Source organism: Homalodisca vitripennis, chromosome 4 (genome assembly GCF_021130785.1).
Source record: "Homalodisca vitripennis isolate AUS2020 chromosome 4, UT_GWSS_2.1, whole genome shotgun sequence".
NCBI classification, from domain to species: Eukaryota; Metazoa; Arthropoda; class Insecta; order Hemiptera; family Cicadellidae; genus Homalodisca; species Homalodisca vitripennis.
In genome coordinates this window covers 109,035,379-109,048,313 of record NC_060210.1, presented here as the reverse complement: position 1 = coordinate 109,048,313, position 12,935 = coordinate 109,035,379, and the positions used below count along the sequence as shown (strand labels likewise).

The 12,935-nt window shown below is 38.7% G+C and overlaps 1 protein-coding gene across 1 annotated transcript in view; it reads right to left on the bottom strand.

Annotated features, from left to right (window-relative positions):
• LOC124359947 (division abnormally delayed protein-like) overlaps positions 1–12,609 on the bottom strand; it is a 198,226-nt gene extending 185,617 nt beyond the window's left edge. The window contains exon 1 of the mRNA XM_046813138.1: positions 12,308–12,609. Within this exon, the coding sequence (XP_046669094.1) occupies positions 12,308–12,479 (172 nt within the window). The 5' untranslated portion in view covers positions 12,480–12,609. The remainder of the gene's footprint in view (positions 1–12,307) is intronic.
• Positions 12,610–12,935: the final 326 nt, after the last annotated feature.

Genomic DNA, 12,935 nt, shown 5'->3' with positions numbered 1-12,935 from the left:
AACAATTAGGCTACTCACAACAGTTAAGTCATATAAGGGTAATTAACCCCCGTTGCATAAATATCACATTACATACTTGCCGAGATCTCAGTACACTGGGGATTCTAGCACTCTAACTGAAAATCCAGTACTGTAAAGTACAAAAGCTAACTGTAGAGCTAATAATAGTAAGATATCAAATGAAGAACAATTTCCAAATCACTATTCTGTATCTGTTCAGTGTAATTCGAAGATATAGTCGGCGAGTATAAATGACTAAAGGTCACATTGAGTGTTGGCCAGCTAGTTGGCCATCTGCACATGCACATTGCACAGCCACCGCCATGCCGCTTGGAGATAAGATAGCGGTCACTGAGTCACGTGTGGGCCACGTACTTGGCTAAGGTCTGTCTAAGCACAGATAAGCTAGTTCCGTAGTACCATGTCCGATGTATATAGGTTATATTTACAGATAACAGTAAAAACCCTCAGCAGTCTAAAGTTCCGTAACTGGCAGGGTCACGGGATTCCGATATTTGACAATTAATTGTAAGCTGGTTTATTTAACCTGTTTAGGTTTGGACTCAATCACCTTCACTGGCATTATCTTGTATATATATATATATATAATATATATATATATATTATATATATATTATATATATATATATATATATATAAATTTATCAACCATTTCCAGCTAGAAAATATATTACTTTTTTACAAAAAAATATTAATTTATATAAATACAACGTTACCACCACTTATTTTTGCTTACCATCTACCAAAAGAAAAAAATAAAGAATTAAACCATCTTAAAAGGCAGAAAACGTTGTAACAAACAAACATTAGAGGTTTATCAATTTTACCAATACCAAAAGAGAGAAACTAAATATTTACTAAACGGAATAAGTAGTAGATGGGATTACTTACAGCAACTATCCTGTCTTCTTAAATTTTTGCAAGTTTTGCGCTTTTTACCAACTTTCTGTCACTTGAATTGAAAGCATCGCTGTTTTATATGGTTAAATGGGAGCTAGACTTAAGCAAAGGTATGGACTTTATCATACTCTATTTTACTCCAGATTTCACAGACATTACTCCTACACATGTATGATCACCATTTTGAATAACATTTATCGGCGACACACTCAGAACAATATTTCAGTAATTATTATTTAACATATTGCCCCACACGTTAAAATATGTTATTAGAAGTAATCCTTCTCCCTGCCCAGTAATTGTGTCAGTCAGTACAAAGTCCATCCTCAGCAGGATCGTTCACCAAAATGTTTGTAATTTGCCATCATCTTTAAAAATTTCTTAGTATCTACAGGCACTAAATCAGTAAACACATACAAACAAACTAAATAACAAGTGTAAGAAGAAAAAAATTATTAACAAAATAACTTATTAAGGAGGAACTGTTCCAAGTACGAGGTATATTCTAAACTGTTATTGCCACAATATTTACAAAACTAGTCCACGATTATATAATTTCCTCCTCTCTTTTCTGTAAAACAAGCCAAATAAAAATAAGTATTTAGGAGTACTTAGGAGGAAAATAATGGGTATCTTAAGGTTTTATAGCACAATTTCACTCATAGTCTATTGTTGTTAGTTGTAAAGTGAGAAGTTCCGGTTTAATTGTACAAGTCAACTGTACCACGTTATCACTGGTACTTTGTTAATAAGAATCTATATTATTTCTTTATATAGCTCTTTTTAGGTAAAGAGTACAAAAACTTAAAAGATAGAAAGGATATGTGTGAGTTAGTGATTTTTATACTGCGAGATTGGGCCGCTTAGATGTGAACCTTTTTGAGTATTAATAAACAGAACTTGCACAGCAGCAAATATCAGCATTGCACCCACTTTATGTATGTATCTTTTCTGTATTGAATGAATTGTATATCACAACTTTAAGACCAGCCAACATCAGCTATACTCACAGCTCTCTGCGACATCAACTGTTCTGCCTCGGCCCACTTGATGTGTGCCCTTTCATTATTTAATGAATAGATGAACACAACCATTAGAGCAGCCAACATCAGCTATACTCACAGCTCTCTGCGACATCAACTGTTCTGCCTCGGCCCACTTGATGTGTGCCCTTACATTATTTAATGAATAGATGAACACAACCATTAGAGCAGCCAACATCAGCTATACTCACAGCTCTCTGCGACATCAACTGTTCTGCCTCGGCCCACTTGATGTGTGCCCTTACATTATTTAATGAATAGATGAACACAACCATTAGAGCAGCCAACATCAGCTATACTCACAGCTCTCTGCGACATCAACTGTTCTGCCTCGGCCCACTTCATGTGTGCCCTTACATTATTTAATGAATAGATGAACACAACCATTAGAGCAGCCAACATCAGCTATACTCACAGCTCTCTGCGACATCAACTGTTCTGCCTCGGCCCACTTCATGTGTGCCCTTACATTATTTAATGAATAGATGAACACAACCATTAGAGCAGCCAACATCAGCTATACTCACAGCTCTCTGCGACATCAACTGTTCTGCCTCGGCCCACTCCATGTGTGCCCTTACATTATTTAATGAATAGATGAACACAACCATTAGAGCAGCCAACATCAGCTATACTCACAGCTCTCTGCGACATCAACTGTTCTGCCTCGGCCCACTTCATGTGTGCCCTTACATTATTTAATGAATAGATGAACACAACCATTAGAGCAGCCAACATCAGCTATACTCACAGCTCTCTGCGACATCAACTGTTCTGCCTCGGCCCACTTGATGTGTGCCCTTTCAGTTTTGAATGGGCCAGATATATTCACAACCCTTTGATAGCGGCCCCAGGTAACCCATTTACACAACACCACTCCTGCCCCTCGCCCTCCACTGCACTTTGATACCTTACATCTCAGTAATTGCTATGGAACGGTACACGGAGATGCAGTTACAAAGATCACTAAAATATAGAGTGAACTTGCATATAATCTATTTATTTGTTAGTTTGATTAACTATGTTTCAAATGCATGCGGTAAAAATAAAACACTAGAACCAGTACGAACATAATGCATGATACCACAGAAATTACACATTTTATTAATGTTACAGCACTTAGGTGAATTTAAAACAAATAATTTACAGTTGCTTATATCTGATATAATTTACTTTAACTGGTGTTAATATTATTTGTTTGTTTAGTCTTAAATGATTAACTCGGAGGAAAAGTCGTTAAACTGCAGTTGTGTTTATTTTACCTGTATAAGTAAGAAGGGGGGAGAAGGTGTAAGTTCTTGCTTAAAACGTGCTGAACGGCATGTAAATATGGGATAGTTATTCTACAGCGTAAATGACAAACATACTAAATTCTTTTAATAAAATAAATCTCAGTCATACATGTCAGCCACAAGCAAGCTATGGTATTAAAAACGCATTTCAGGCCTGTGATTGTATCCGAAATATTACAACGTGTTATTCACATTTTTTATGTACCCTTCTCTGAATGGAGTGGGAGTACTAAAATAGTAAGCTGTCATTCTCAACGGAAAAATGACTTCTCACTCAAGCTGAACACAGTTTGATGATGATGTAGATTTAAACAGGAGGCAGCAGGCTCTGAGGTGGACAGCCATAACGATCCCTCATTCAGGTGGTAATGGACTGATAACGCACCCAGTCCCGAGCACTCGCACTTTATCTCTATTATAAACACTGATAACGTCTGTAAACATCCAGATACCGAAGAGATCAAAAGGAGAAACAGACCATCCGGCTAAAATGAAGGAGTAGATTACTCTTGCATTCATAGATACTTTGATTCAAAGATCAGTTTTAGATGACTACATACTCGCCGAGAATATGTTGGTGGAAATAAGGTTCCTAACTAATTTAATTTATAATTAATTATCCCGAGGAAAACTTCAACATATGGCAAACTATTACATATTTAAATAAAGCTATAATTCAAAAATATTGTATTGTATTGAAACAAAGGAATTGTATTACATTAAAACCAATCTATCTTTTCCGTTGTCATTTCTCCATCAGCTTTGGACTCAGCAACATATTTTCTCCCCTCGAAGGGTTCTACAACATAGTCTCACTCACAAGAATTCCTTTCCCAGAAATTTATCTGACAAATGTTTAATTAACTAATTACGTTTTGTGTATTTACGTTTAACTTTATACAGAGGACTCAGATTTAAGTTCCTATTTAACTAATTTATTATATTCAAAACATTGTTATTTACCGTTCATGTTAATACCAAGCTATCGCTATATTTTTCTTAATGTTATCTTTTAAATAATTTAAAAAATAAAAGGAAATTTACAAATTAAAACGTTACAGTACCAGGTTTTTACCTAGAACAACCAAAGGAGTAGTAAGGAGAGAAGTAGGCATGTAGATGACTGATCAATTGCCGGAGTGGAAGGCGAGGGCAGACACAATGACGCCAGGTTACTGACACGCGATGAGAAGCCTTCATTCTTTAACTATCAGTTCCAGGTTCTTGCCTAGAGCAACGAAGAAGGTGTGCCGTGTGAGAAGTGAGCTTGTAGTTGATTGATCAATTGCCGGAGTGGAAAGCGAGCCTAGCGATGGGCAGACACAGTGACGCCAGGTTACTGACACGCGAAGAGAAGCCTTTCATCTTTCATTCTTTAACTATCAGTTCCAGGTTCTTGCCTAGAGCAACGAAGAAGGTGTGCCGTGTGAGAAGTGAGCTTGTAGTTGATTGATCAATTGCCTGGAGTGGAAGGCGAGCCTAGCGATAGGCAGACACAGTGACGCCAGGTTACTGACACGCGATGAGAAGCCTTTCATTCTTTAACTATCAGTTCCAGGTTCTTGCCTAAAGCAACGAAGGAAGGTGTGAATGTAAGAAGTGAGCTTGTAGTTGATTGATCAATTGCCGGAGTGGAGAGCGAGCCTAGCGATGGGCAGACACAGTGACGCCAGGTTACTGACACGCGATGAGAAGCCTTTCATCTTTCATTCTTTAACTATCAGTTCCAGGTTCCTGCCTAAAGCAACAAAGGAAGAGTGAATCTAAGAAGTGAATTTGTAGCTGATTGATCAATTGTCGGAGTAGAAGGCCAGCCTAGCGATAGGCAGACACAGTGACGCCAGGTTACTGACACGCGATGAGAAGCCTTTCATTCTTTAACTATCAGTTCCAGATTCTTGCCTAAAGCAACGAAGGAAAAGTGAATGTAAGGAATGAGCTTGTAGTTGATTGATCAATTGCCGGAGTGGAGAGCGAGCCTAGCGATGGGCAGACACAGTGACGCCAGGTTACTGACACGCGATGAGAAGCCTTTCATCTTTCATTCTTTAACTATCAGTTCCAGGTTCCTGCCTAAAGCAACAAAGGAAGAGTGAATCTAAGAAGTGAATTTGTAGCTGATTGATCAATTGTCGGAGTAGAAGGCCAGCCTAGCGATAGGCAGACACAGTGACGCCAGGTTACTGACACGCGATGAGAAGCCTTTCATTCTTTAACTATCAGTTTCCAGGTTCTTGCCTAAAGCAACAAAGGAAGAGTGAATGTAAGAAGTGAATTTGTAGTTGATTGATCAATTGCCGGAGTAGAAGGCGACTCTAGCGATGGACAGACACAGTGACGCCAGGTTACTGACACGCGATGAGAAGCCTTTCATTCTTTAACTATCAGTTCCAGATTCTTGCCTAGAGCAACGAAGAAGGTGTGCCGTGTGAGAAGTGAACTTGTAGTTGATTGATCAATTGCCGGAGTGGAAGGCGAGCCTAGCGATAGGCAGACACAGTGACGCCAGGGTCAACGACTTGAAAGTATGCCCTAGCCTTTCTCTAAGGATTACTAATAGCTTCCTACCCGTACTAATATTAGTAGCGGATTAGCCTACTGTCATTAAACTGTAGCATGTGACCATGTAGCAAGTTTTCATTTGATACTCGTATTTTTATTTTCACATCCTATTTCCATTATATCGTCAAAATATAATTATTTTTGGAAGTATGTTGCAACAAAATCAGTACTCGAAATTATTTCTTAGGTTTATTAAAATCACATCGATATTTAATGTAAATACAATAAAATGAATTCTTTTATAAAGCTTTAATAAGATAAAATAAATTTAAAGCTAACGAAGCTCTCAGATGAAACTATTTATTTACTATTATTACCATGTGATTTGTTATTCATATATCAAAGAGTAAGTAAGTGAAATTCAGTTGATGATTTTGTTTGTTTTGATGTTTTATTGTATTTTTGGTTTGGGAAATCTTTGGTATACAATTCATTGCTTATAAATATAATTTAATGAAATGAAATATTTTAATATTTTCATGAATAAAAACGTATCGTTCCTCCTTTACACGTGCTTAATAAAAAGTTCATAAATAAATTAAGAAAATAACAATGTTAAAAATAATTTTCTTAAATTATATTTAATAAAAAATTAAATTTCCTTACGTCTAAATGAATAAAAAAATCAAGTCACTGTGAAGCTATATATATATATATATATATATATATATATATATATATATATATATATATGCACACATACACACACATATATGTTCATACTGTAAACATTTCACATTTTTATTTTGGGTTAGTTAGTACATTTGGGCCTGATAAAGTGGCCGAAATTGCCCACTTAAAATTCCTGTAATCGAGGAGTGATCTGAAAGTTTTGTTCTACCTTTTTTTGTATCCAGGGATGTTATCTTAAAAAACTATGAATTAAACATAAAAAATATTAGTCTATGTCAACGTCAATTGTACCTCGTTAATATTTATAAACATTATCATATTATTAGAATTGCTTATTTTTAAATTCAGCAAATAGTTAAATTCTTGTTTATACATGTTTTGTTTAGAATAAATTATATCTGTTCTGAAATGATACATTGCTTTTCATTGATAAATAAAATAATAATTTATAACATTTTCCTTAGAAGACTTGTTTAACTGTAAATATTCGAATGTTCTAATGAAACTTTTATTCATTTTAGGTGTAACACCACTGAGGAAATCGTACATTAACTGTCCAAAACCCGCTTTAAGTGTCTACAGAAATGAGCTTTATCTGCATTATCTTGAAATGGTGAAGCCTTGGCACTTGAGATAATGTTCCCAGATACAAACAAGTTGGCGCAACATCTTTACAAGTGTTCTACCAGTCATTTCCCTTCCATGTTGGCTCAATAGCAACATCTTTACAAGTGTTCTACCAGTCATTTCCCTTCCATGTTGGCTCAATAGCAACATCTTTACAAGTGTTCTACCAGTCATTTCCCTTCCAAGTTGGCTCAATAGCAACATCTTTACAAGTGTTCTACCAGTCATTTCCCTTCCATGTTGGCTCAATAGCAACATCTTTACAAGTGTTCTACCAGTCATTTCCCTTCCATGTTGGCTCAATAGCAACATCTTTACAAGTGTTCTACCAGTTATTCAATGGCAACATTTTAACGTTGAGAATGAAGTTCAGTTCGATGACTTGACACAATCCCATCATGCTGTGGAGATATCTATCCCGCCCTCCCACACTTCGTAGTTATAGCTGTGTACAGCACACGTGTATCAGTGTGGGCGGTACAATATTCTGAGTTATGACATATCAGTCTATGAAACAAATTGCATGCAACCTGTCACAATAATAAAAAATACCAACCATTTTATTTTAATTGATAAAATAAGTCGTTACATTAAAAGATTAGAATCGATTACATTATAAAAACTTTGTATGGTACAGTATGTACCTACGCGTCACCAAATAGAACAACAGGCTTTACCGATCAGAAGTTCTTGCACACAATCCCATAAGGATGCAAGCTATTTCCTTCAATTAAAAAAAAAAACATTATAAATTCACAATAAAAAATTAAATTAAATACAAAATTAAGTACCGAAGTCAGTTTTAAGAATCATATACGCTTATGATTGCAAATGATCTACTAAAAATTAATACTAACAACATAACGTCTTCCCAGAAGAAATTTGAAGCAATGTTCCAGCTTTACTGTGTGTTAACGATTTATTCTTAATGATTTGCGCAATTTTATAAATTACACTGGATTTCCATTGTACACCAGAACCACTAATACGTGTAGTAAATTTATAATGTTTCATCACACATTCCATATCCGTCCTGATATGCCAGGAATTACTGAATACTTTGTAGTTTATCGACATAACGTAATGTAGACTTTATGATCATGTTTCATACAAGTCTTGAGTTACATCAGCACTGCAGTAGGCTACTTGTCATTCCTCTGAACCCTCAGACAGGAATGCAGCCCAGGGTCATATGACGAGTGCAGATCCACATACTCGCGAGCCGCTGCTAAAGTTAGCCCTCGCTCCCTATAAATACTTCTGGCAACTGCGTCTCTCGGACCTCACCGTGGCCGCAGTGGCTATCTGCACCGGTCATCTCTCACAGTGACATATTACGATCATGTTTCATACAAGTCTTGTGTTACATCAGCACTGCAGTACTTGTCATTCGTCTGAACCCTCAGACAGGAATGCAGCCCAGGGTCATATGACGAGTGCAGATCCACATACTCGCGAGCCGCTGCTAAAGTTAGCCCCCGCTCCCTATAAATACCTCTGGCAACTGCGTCTCTCGGACCTCACCGTGGCCGCAGTGGCTATCTGCACCGGTCATCTCTCACAGTGACATATTACGATCATGTTTCATACAAGTCTTGTGTTACATCAGCACTGCAGTACTTGTCATTCGTCTGAACCCTCAGACAGGAATGCAGCCCAGGGTCATATGACGAGTGCAGATCCACATACTCGCGAGCCGCTGCTAAAGTTAGCCCCCGCTCCCTATAAATACCTCTGGCAACTGCGTCTCTCGGACCTCACCGTGGCCGCAGTGGCTATCTGCACCGGTCATCTCTCACAGTGACATATTACGATCATGTTTCATACAAGTCTTGTGTTACATCAGCACTGCAGAACTTGTCATTCGTCTGAACCCTCAGACAGGAATGCAGCCCAGGGTCATATGACGAGTGCAGATCCACATACTCGCGAGCCGCTGCTAAAGTTAGCCCCCGCTCCCTATAAATACCTCTGGCAACTGCGTCTCTCGGACCTCACCGTGGCCGCAGTGGCTATCTGCACCGGTCATCTCTCACAGTGACATATTACGATCATGTTTCATACAAGTCTTGTGTTACATCAGCACTGCAGAACTTGTCATTCGTCTGAACCCTCAGACAGGAATGCAGCCCAGGGTCATATGACGAGTGCAGATCCACATACTCGCGAGCCGCTGCTAAAGTTATCCCTCGCTCCCTATAAATACCTCTGGCAACTGCGTCTCTCGGACCTCACCAGTGGCTATCTGCACCGGTCATCTCTCACAGTGACATATTACGATCATGTTTCATACAAGTCTTGTGTTACATCAGCACTGCAGTACTTGTCATTCGTCTGAACCCTCAGACAGGAATGCAGCCCAGGGTCATATGACGAGTGCAGATCCACATACTCGCGAGCCGCTGCTAAAGTTAGCCCCCGCTCCCTATAAATACCTCTGGCAACTGCGTCTCTCTCGGACCTCACCGTGGCCGCAGTGGCTATCTGCACCGGTCATCTCTCACAGTGACATATTACGATCATGTTTCATACAAGTCTTGTGTTACATCAGCACTGCAGTACTTGTCATTCGTCTGAACCCTCAGACAGGAATGCAGCCCAGGGTCATATGACGAGTGCAGATCCACATACTCGCGAGCCGCTGCTAAAGTTAGCCCCCGCTCCCTATAAATACCTCTGGCAACTGCGTCTCTCGGACCTCACCGTGGCCGCAGTGGCTATCTGCACCGGTCATCTCTCACAGTGACATATTACGATCATGTTTCATACAAGTCTTGTGTTACATCAGCACTGCAGAACTTGTCATTCGTCTGAACCCTCAGACAGGAATGCAGCCCAGGGTCATATGACGAGTGCAGATCCACATACTCGCGAGCCGCTGCTAAAGTTAGCCCCCCGCTCCCTATAAATACCTCTGGCAACTGCGTCTCTCGGACCTCACCGTGGCCGCAGTGGCTATCTGCACCGGTCATCTCTCACAGTGACATATTACGATCATGTTTCATACAAGTCTTGTGTTACATCAGCACTGCAGAACTTGTCATTCGTCTGAACCCTCAGACAGGAATGCAGCCCAGGGTCATATGACGAGTGCAGATCCACATACTCGCGAGCCGCTGCTAAAGTTATCCCTCGCTCCCTATAAATACCTCTGGCAACTGCGTCTCTCGGACCTCACCAGTGGCTATCTGCACCGGTCATCTCTCACAGTGACATATTACGGTTTCACTTTCCAGTACAAGCTATTTCACTTACTAAACAAGGACACCATAATTCTCAGCTTGATACATCACTGGCAGTTATTACATGCAGATAGGACCTTGAGATCCGAGGTTGTAGGTAACAACTAAACGTGTTTGTAGCAGCAGTGAGGCTGACAATCTCCCGGTTACTGTTCCTTCTAGTGGCCTACTAGTAGGAACTGTCAATAACCTGCACAACTGTGTTAGCCAAAATTGATAAACACCAATATGTTTGCCGGAAATAGTCATTTGGATTAGTAATAACAGTAATTAGTGATCATAACTTGAACAAACCTGCTACATTATTACCACTGTTTGTATTTAATACGTTTCTTTCTTTTATTAGTAGTAACGAATAATAGTGTACAAAAAAGGTAAATAAGATGAAATTAAGCAAATACTCAGAGAGAAAAAGTAATGAAGATAATTTAAGAGAGTCAGTTTATGCATAAATGTTATACCCAACATACTGTCATTTTGGGGGACAATGAAATATTCCTCCCATTGATTAAATAGTCACCTCTCCGGTGATGTAAATTCATTTAAAACAAAAACTGAACCAGCATACATATTACGATGATATGTAATTGATCAATGATACTTATCGGTAGCTACCAGACGACAGATATCCTGTTAATTAAAGGTCGCAATCCAAATCCAAGCTAACGTTCAACGCCACCGACGATCTCTATCATTACGTAATTAGCTAATGAATACCAATCGACCTAAGCTAAACAGCAATGTGATTTCAGTCCCCTTTCAAGCTCTGATCTCGAATTTTCTTAGAAATATTACTGCGTGTTAGAGAAATGTTTAAGCTGTGATAAAATTACCTTTTATATTGCAGTTCATAAATATGTAAAGCTACATTATTACTCATGGTAAATATCGGAGTTAGACGAGCGTTATATGCACATTTCAGTACTTAGAGATCGATTTTGTCGAGTTTGGTGTGGAATGATCGAGAGAGGAAAACCGTGTCCGATACGTCAGCTGTCCATTATCATCAGCGGTTCAGCTCTGCAGACGCCACCACTTATCAATATTTACAATGCCGTGAACCAGAACTGCGCTCTCAGTCATCAACACGTCATCGCATTCTTGTCAAGTAATTACTGTCGAATAATAATAAACAATGATACTGATCGTTCATAATAGCGAGCAATAAGGAAATCAAACAATCAAGTTCAATGCTTCTCTCTTTGTTTGTTCGGCTGCTGAAGTAAATCCGATAAGTTTTGGTTCCAAGTAAGACAAACAAACTTGTATTTTCTTTTTCAGATTTCTAATTATTACTCTATTTTCACATTACTGATAAGCATGAATATTTCTTACTTTACTTGCAGTTCCGAAATAATTCTGTTTACATTCTTCCAAATTACTTTCCAACTCACTTACAAATATTTTAAAGTTAATTGAAAAGAAAACACTTCAATAATAACGATACAGACAATTTATTCTACCGACAGTCTTTAGTTTCTTCATTATTACTAGTATCTTGCATACAACACATATAATTTTAACATTTATAATAGGCTATATAGTACGTTAATGAAATTATCTGTAAATATGTTCAATAAGCCCGATGGATGTTATGTTGCACACAATGGGTAAAGTAATGACTGTAACAATGTATAAAATTGTTAAGTGAGTAGTTAAAACGTTACTTTACCGAGATATTTGATTAATGTGTATAATTTAATCACTGAAGAGCGATTAAGAGTTTAGAATGGTCGTTTAACTCATCTGAGAGAAGCACGAAATCACATAAATTATTACGTTACACAATTTCTCTCAGTACAAGTGTTATCATTTAACTGTAGATTAGAACAACTTTGCGTTAACTAGTACGAGACAAAACATTATTTGCATAACGTGGCAAATTTTGTTTTTTCCTGTATGGATTCCGGTGGTGTCATTATTCAAGCAAATGTATACTGAAATAAGGTATATATTAGAGTTTCGTTAACTATTTTGAATGGCTTACCATCGACAGGGAAATCGGGGACATTGTTCGAGATGTTTTTGGGCACAAAAATTGGTTTGACAGAAGAGCAATTGGTGACTTTGGTGTCGACGAGCTCCTTCGAGTCCACACTGAGGCCGAGACTGACACAGAACAACTGCAGAAGAAGTAAGAGGTAACCGGTGGGTGCCATGGTCACTGTTGAGACAACACTACACACAACACTGTCAACTCACTGGCGTCTAGAGCATGCCGAGCACACACAACTTGTCAACACACAACGCGAGCCGAGAGGCGACTGACTGTGTGACTGTGCTGCCGCCGCTGCTGCTGCCGCGACCCTGGCGGACCCGCCACCAACTATTCTGCCACCTGATTGGCTGTCGAAATAAGGATTACAGTTTCTAACCTGTTCTGCACGTTTGGACTTGCAGGATGCCACCTTTTTGGCATTGAACGGTGAATTTAATTTGAAGGTCTTCGGCTTGCAAGGCTCCCGGAATGTTATCTTTATTGAGGCAAGATTCCTTCAGCTTCAATTACCAGACGGCTTGCATTTCGCGCAGCACAGCGTTGAAACTATAGTGAGGTGCATTTTATTGTTCTCCTTTTGAAAAATCATCGGTATTACAGTACCCCTGTATAGTAT